The 7,758-nt window shown below is 44.8% G+C and overlaps 1 protein-coding gene across 4 annotated transcripts in view; it reads right to left on the bottom strand.

Moving 5' to 3' along the window:
• Positions 1-5,783, bottom strand: part of LOC139373085 (serine/threonine-protein kinase PAK 2-like) — a 15,548-nt gene extending 9,765 nt beyond the window's left edge. Inside the window, exons 1-3 of one of the 4 annotated variants that reach the window (XM_071113176.1) lie at positions 5,556-5,783; positions 323-513; positions 34-143 (exon numbers count right to left, since the gene is read on the bottom strand). In XM_071113176.1, coding sequence (XP_070969277.1) covers positions 34-143; positions 323-497 — 285 coding nt within the window. In that variant the 5' untranslated portion in view covers positions 498-513; positions 5,556-5,783. Of the gene's footprint in view, positions 1-33; positions 144-322; positions 514-824; positions 841-1,195; positions 1,729-5,555 lie in introns of those variants that run through there. The other 3 variants (XM_071113179.1, XM_071113177.1, XM_071113178.1) reach the window with 3 other exon arrangements.
• Positions 5,784-7,758: the final 1,975 nt, after the last annotated feature.

Below are 7,758 nucleotides of genomic sequence, written 5' to 3'. Positions count from 1 at the left end.
CACTCACACTTAGAGAAACAAAGACAGACTCACTGTGAACTCTCCTGTGACGGCGTCGAAGCCCACATGGATGGTGTGTTCAAAGTCTGACGGAGAGGAGATCTCTGGTCTGTTGTCCTTATCACGATCCTTCTTCCTGCCTCCTGACACACACACACTATAATTAATATACACACTCCTTAACACAGCTTAGATGTCTGTGTGGTTCTGTATATGTGTGTGTGTATGTTTGTGTTTGTGTGGCATCATCATCGGCATCGGTCGACAGCCATGAGCAAGTGTGTGTGTGTGTGTGTGTGTGTGTGTGTGTGTGTGTGTGTACCTTTCTCGGAGGCAAATATGGAGATCATTTTACTTCGTTTCTGTTTCTCAGGAACAGAGGGAAGGGACCGAGAATTGTAGTTGCCCGACACAGAGTCCTTGGCTCCGCCTCCTTGGCTGTTCATTCTGACAGGGGGGGCGGGGGGCTTGTCTTCACACACACCGCTGTCACACATCTACACACACACACACCTGGAGAGGGAGAGAGACACACACCGCTGTCAGAGAAAAAGAGAGACCTCTATCATGCCTTGACACACCGACACAAAGTGAGAAGGTGTGTGTTTGGCGTGTGTGTGTCCGTGTGTGTGTGTCTGCGTGTAAGAGGGAACAAAGAGTGGATGAGGAAGGTACATGTTATGTGTGGTTTCCTGCTGTGTGTGTGTGTGTGTGTGTGTGTGTGTGTGTGTGTGTGTGTGTGTGTGTGTGTGTGTGTGTATAATGCATTGCAGAGCAGAAGGATGTTTTCGGCTCCAAATAAGGTAAAATCTCCCGTCTGACACCTTTTCACCTGCACACCATAACCTCTTCCTCGCGACAGAGTTCCCCTTCAAAAGGTATAAGGCACAGTGACATCATCACCATCAACAGGAAATAGCCTACATCTAGCTCACAGAGCTTTCATAACGTCCTGTCTCTGACCCTGCTGTGTGTGTGTGTTTCCTGCCTTTCGATTTCCAATGTTTTTCTCTCCCCTCCACTAAAAGGACACAGTCAACATTCCACACTGTCGGAAAGACACCCTAGCCTCCTTCTCACTCTGTCTCTCTGTCTACAGCTTTGTATCCCCGATCAGACAGCATCCAGACATCAACAACTACATTAGCTGTCCCCAGCCTCTCCTCGTTTCCTCACCCCTCTCCCTCCTACTTACCCTTTCTGTCCTCCTCCCCTTTGCTTTTCAGAAGAGTAGGTCAACAACAGCTTTACTTTAGCTTGTAATATCCGTGTGTGTACCTTATTACTCTCTCGGTCCCTGTCTCTCTCAGTCCCTGTCTCTGTCAGTCCCTGTCTCTCTCAGTCCCTGTCTCTCTCAGTCCCTGTCTCTCTCAGTCCCCGTCTCTCTCAGTCCCTGTCTCTCTCAGTCCCTGTCTCTCTCGGTCCCCGTCTCTCTCGGTCCCCGTCTCTCTCGGTCCCCGTCTCTCTCGGTCCCCGTCTCTCTCGGTCCATGACACTCTCAGTCCATGTCTCTCTCGGTCCCTGTCTCTCTCGGTCCCTGTCTCTCTCGGTCCATGTCTCTCTCGGTCCCTGTCTCTCTCAGTCCCTGTCTCTCTCGGTCCCTGTCTCTCTCGGTCCCTGTCTCTCTCAGTCCCTGTCTCTCTCAGTCCCTGTCTCTCTCAGTCCCTGTCTCTCTCGGTCCCTGTCTCTCTCAGTCCCTGTCTCTCTCGGTCCCTGTCTATCTCGGTCTCTGTCTTTCTATTTCCCCCCTCACTCTCTCTCTCTCTCTCCAGGACATGTTATAACAGGCAGTCTCATTCCACAGCGGTCATAGACACAGCCAGTTCTATCATGCCCAACAGTTCTTGCTCATCTCCATGGTTACGCCCTGCTCCAGCCCTGCCCAGCCTAGCTTGTCAGGCAGTGTGTGTGTGTGTGTGTGTGTGTGTGTGTGTGTGTGTGTGTGTGTGTGTGTGTGTGTGTGTGTCAGGGTAATAATGGGGGTTATCCAGGCTGGGACTCGTTCCCTAGGAATTCTATTGCTCCATGGTTTGTGTTTGTTTGTGGGTGTGGGTGCATTTGTGTGTGTGTGTGTGTGTGTGTGTGTGTGTGTGTGTGTGTGTGTGTGTGTGTCTGTGTGTGTGTGTGTGTGAGCGTGTGTGCATGCGTGAATTCCATAGCTCCAGGCCTGGGATTGGGTAAATCAGAGGCAGAGGCACTTCCCTTAGGCCACAGAAACAAATGAATATCAACATCATGCCCTCTGATAGGCTGCAGGGAATTGTCACCATATTGCTTCGTCCCAGCCAATCTAATGTTTTTATATCCATAAGGGGGAGTGAACAAAAGCACACTTTGAACAAGTGCAGACTTCCAGGATAGGAGAGGGAATCTGAACCCACCCTCTGTTTATATATTGTAGGTCTACTCTCTCCGTTACATTCTACTCTCTCCGTTACATTCTACTCTCTCGTTTACATTCTGCTCTCTCCATTACATTCTGCTCTCTCCGTTACATTCTGCTCTCTCCGTTACATTCTGCTCTCTTCGTTACATTCTGCTCTCTCCGTTACATTCTGCTCTCTCCGTTACATTCTGCTCTCTCCGTTACATTCTGCTCTCTCCCTTACATTATGCTCTCTCCCTTACATTCTGCTCTCTCCATTACATTCTGCTCTCTCCCTTACATTCTGCTCTCTCTGTTACATTATGCTCTCTCTGTTACATTCTGCTCTCCCCGTTACATTCTGTTACATTCTACTCTCTCCGTTACATTCTACTCCGTTACATTCTGCTCTCTCCGTTACATTCTGTTACATTCTGCTCTCTCCGTTACATTCTGCTCTCTCCATTACATTCTACTCTCTCCGTTACATTCTACTCACTCCGTTACATTCTGCTCTCTCCATTACATTCTGCTCTCTCCATTACATTCTGCTCTCTCCGTTACATTCTGCTCTCTCCGTTACATTCTGCTCTCTCCGTTACATTCTACTCTCTCTGTTAAATTCTGCTCTCTCCGTTACATTCTGCTCTCTCCGTTACATTCTGCTCTCTCCATTACATTCTGCTCTCTCCATTACATTATGCTCTTTCCATTACATTCTGCTCTCTCCCTTACATTCTGCTCTCTCCATTACATTCTGCTCTCTCCCTTACATTCTGCTCTCTCCATTACATTCTGCTCTCTCCCTTACATTCTGCTCTCTCCCTTACATTCTGCTCTCTCTGTTACATTCTGCTCTCTCCATTACATTCTACTCTCTCCATTACATTATGCTCTCTCCCTTACATTCTGCTCTCTCCCTTACATTCTGCTCTCTCCCTTACATTCTGCTCTCTCCCTTACATTCTGCTCTCTCTGTTACATTCTGCTCTCTCCGTTACATTCTGCTCTCTCCGTTACATTCTGTTACATTCTACTCTCTCCGTTACATTCTGCTCTCTCTGTTACATTCTACTCTCTCCCTTACATTCTGCTCTCTCCGTTACATTCTGCTCTCTCCCTTACATTCTACTCTCTCTGTTACATTCTGCTCTCTCCGTTACATTCTGCTCTCTCCGTTACCTTCTGCTCTCTCCATTACATTCTGCTCTCTCCATTACATTCTGCTCTCTCCATTACATTCTGCTCTCTCCATTACATGCTGCTCTCTCCGTTACATTCTACTCTCTCCATTACATTCTGTTACATTCTACTCTCTCCGTTACATTCTACTCCGTTACATTCTGCTCTCTCCGTTACATTCTACTCTCTCCGTTACATTCTGCTCTCTCCGTTACATTCTGCACTCTCCGTTACATTCTACTCCGTTACATTCTGCTCTCTCCGTTACATTCTACTCTCTCCGTTACATTCTGCTCTCTCCGTTACATTCTACTCCGTTACATTCTGCTCTCTCCGTTACATTCTACTCTCTCCGTTACATTCTGCTCTCTCGTTTACATTCTGCTCTCTCCGTTACATTCTGCTCTCTCCGTTACATTCTACTCTCTCCGTTACATTCTGCACTCTCCATTACATTCTACTCTCTCCGTTACATTCTACTCTCTCCGTTACATTCTGCTCTCTCCCTTACATTCTGCTCTCTCCCTTACATTCTGCTCTCTCCATTACATTCTGCTCTCTCCTTTACATTCTGCTCTCTCCCTTACATTCTGCTCTCTCCCTTACATTCTGCTCTCTCCCTTACATTCTACTCTCTCCTCTTTGTTTCTAGGGGAAACCCACTTCCTCATCCTGGAACTTCTAGAGGCCCCGAGGATCACACAGCCAAACTGACGAATCAGACAGAAGCAAAAAGCAAACATAGTTGACGTTGTTTACAGGAAGTAGAGTGAAACAGCCTTTTGTATTCAACGTCTATAAAAGGAAATAGCTGACTGCACAGGACACACACACAGACACCTCCATGCCATGCTACACAGAGTAGACAATCCATTCATCCTGTATTCATTTATTCCAGCACACATCACACCTCAGAACACATGTCAGAATTCCACTTACAATGGTAGGCTACATGTGATGCACACAGAGAGTGGTACGCTACATGTGATGCACACAGACAGTGATAGGCTACATGTGATGCACACAGAGAGTGGTAGGCTACATGTGATGCACACAGAGAGTGGTAGGCTACATGTGATGCACACAGACAGTGGTAGGCTACATGTGATGCACACAGACAGTGGTAGGCTACATGTGATGCACACAGACAGTGGTACTGTAGGCTTACTGAAATAATACAAATAAGAAGAACTACAGTTGGATAACAACGTTAGTTGAGTTAGTAGCTGCCAAAACCCCATCCATCCATCTACTAACTGGTCATCAGTTGCCTTGGGCTTTGTACAGTATTTCAACTGTAATAACAGATGTATGTGAATGGGTGCAATATTCTACTAGGTCTTTAATAATATGTTTATAGCCAGGCTATATCTCCACTATAATAATATGTTTATAGCCAGGCTATATCTCCACTATAATAATATGTTTATAGCCAGGCTATATCTCCACTATAATAATATGTTTATAGCCAGGCTATATCTCCACTATAATAATAATGTTTATAGCCAGGCTATATAATAGGTGGATGTGATCTCTCCACTATAATAATATGTTTATAGCCAGGCTATATAATAGGTGGATGTGATATCTCCACTATAATAATATGTTTATAGCCAGGCTATATAATAGGTGGATGTGATATCTCCACTATAATAATATGTTTATAGCCAGGCTATACAATAGGTGGATGTGATATCTCCACTATAAAAGTAGCTATATGGATGGGAGGCTGGGTGTAATATGTCCACTAGGCCTTTAATGATAGGGTTACAGCCAGGGTATGATATGTGGGTGTATGTCCACCATAAAAATAGTTTCACAGCTAGGCCTATGAGAATGGGTGCACTATATCCACTGTAATAAACGGTTTATAACCATGTGAAATGCAATATTATGTTACGTTCACTAGTGATTATCAGTAGCTAACTAACATAAGTCCGATAGTACGGCTAGTTTAAGCAGATAGCTGGATAGCCTAGCCATGTTGTAATATGCGCCTTTTACTCACCAGTAAGCTTAACTAGGAAGCAATATCTCGTCTCATGTAAAACTCCTGAAACCCCGCCCCTCCTCCTCTATTTGTCTCCGCGGTACACCGATCTGGCGCTGTGATTTTACTTCAGATTTTAGCTAATAAACTGTAGCCGGTTATTCTAGTGCTATTTTCACTTGTTTTGCTGTCCTCTTCTGGAATTGGGCCCCGAGGACCGGAGAAAAGCCAGGATGACAGGGCGGAAACGGAACGAACCACAGACCAAGCCCAGACAGAACGGTACGCTCGATTTAGTTTCCACGCCGGCGCACCGGGTGAGCGGGTGTTTAAAACAGTGTGGTGGTGGCCTTTCTCTGTCTGTACATTGATTTTGAAAATGTTCTTTGCATTTTTCTGGCAATTTCTTACAAGAGCTTTAGAGCATCGAAATACACATATCCAATCTACAGACTACACCTGAGTTAAACGCAGGTTTGTTATTACTATTCATTTATAGCTAAAGTGCCACCATCAATGTGATACAGATAAACAGAGCAGGCCTGGGCCGAAAATAGTTGTATTCTGTAGTTTAGTAGAAAGAAAAACAACTTTTCAAATACTCGAGATAGTCAAATATAGTTTATTTAGAGTAACAAAAAAAAAAAGCCAACTATACTGAACAAAAATATAAATGTAACATGTAAAAAGTGTTTCATGAGCTGAAATAAAAGATCCCAGAAATGTTCCATATGCACAAAAAGCTTATTTCCCTATTTTTTTTGCGCAAATTTGTTTACATCCCTGTTAGTGAGCATTTATTCTTTGCTTAGATAATCCATCTACCTGACAGGTGTGGCATATCAAGAAGCTGATTACACGGCATGAACATTACACAGGTGCTCCTGTGTAAAAAGGCCACTCTTAAATGTGCAGTTTTGTCACACAACACCACAGACGTATAGTTTTCAGGGAGCGTGCAATTGGCATGCTGACTGCAGGAATGTCCACCAGAGAATTGAATGTTCATTTCTCTACCATAAGTCGCCTCCAATGTCACTTTAGAGAATTTGGCAGTATGTCCAACCGGCCTCACAACCACAGACCACGTGTAAACACTCCAGCCCAGGACCTCCACATCCAGCTACTTCACCTGCAGGATCTTCTGTGGAGGTGCTGAGGAGTATTTCTGTCTGTAATAAAGCCCTTTTCTGTGGAAAAACTCATTCTGATTGGCTGGCCCTGGCCGCCCAATGGGTGGGCCTATGCCCTCGCAGGCCCACCCATGGCTGCACCCTTGCCAAGTCATGTGGAATCCATAGATTAGGGCCTCGTTTCTTTCTTTCTATTGAGTGTCTTATATGAACTGGAACTCAGCAAAACCTTTGAAATTGATGCATGTTGAGTTTAGATGTGTTGTGGAGTGGTTGAAAAACAAGTTTTAATGACAACCTGTATGTATGCATGTATGTTATTTTACTGCTCTGGGGATATAGTTTGGATAACCTTATTTACTATTAGGTATTGATTTTTTACCTTGGTCAGGAGGAATGGGTCAAAATCCACCCAACTTATTGTGGGAAGCTTGTGGAAGGCTACCTGAAACATTTGACCCAAGTTAAACAATTTAAAGGCAATGCTACCAAATACTAATTGAGTGTATGCAAACTTCTGACCCACTGGGAATGTGATGAAAGAAATAAAAGCTGAAATAAAATTATATTATTCTGACATTTCACATTCTTAAAATAAAGTGGTGATCCTAACTGGCCTAAGACAGGGCATTTGTACTATGATTAAATGTCAGGAATTGTGAAAAACTGAGTTTAAATGTATTTGGCTAAGGTGTATGTAAACTTCAGACTTCAACTGTACATACATTGTCACGATTGTCTTCGGGTGAAAGAGAGGACCAAAATGCAGCGTGATGATTATCCATATTTAATAGGAAACTTAAACAATGAACAAAAACAACAAACCGACAAAAATGAACGAAGACGAAACAGTCCCGTAACGTGAACACTAACACTGGAACCAGGAACAATCACCCACAAAATACCCAAAGAATATGGCTGCGAGGAGCAGGAACAGGGAGTACTGGATCCTGGAGGCGCACTGGTGGCCTGGTACGTGGTGCCGGCACTGGTGTTACCGGGCTGGAGACACGCACCTCGGGGCGAGTGCGGGGAGGAGGAACAAGGAGTACTGGACCCTGGAGGCGCACTGGTGGCCTGGTGCGTGG

Source organism: Oncorhynchus clarkii, chromosome 18 (genome assembly GCF_045791955.1).
Source record: "Oncorhynchus clarkii lewisi isolate Uvic-CL-2024 chromosome 18, UVic_Ocla_1.0, whole genome shotgun sequence".
NCBI classification, from domain to species: Eukaryota; Metazoa; Chordata; class Actinopteri; order Salmoniformes; family Salmonidae; genus Oncorhynchus; species Oncorhynchus clarkii.
The sequence above is the reverse complement of the archived record's forward strand: the minus strand, read 5'-3'. Positions and strand labels throughout refer to the sequence as shown.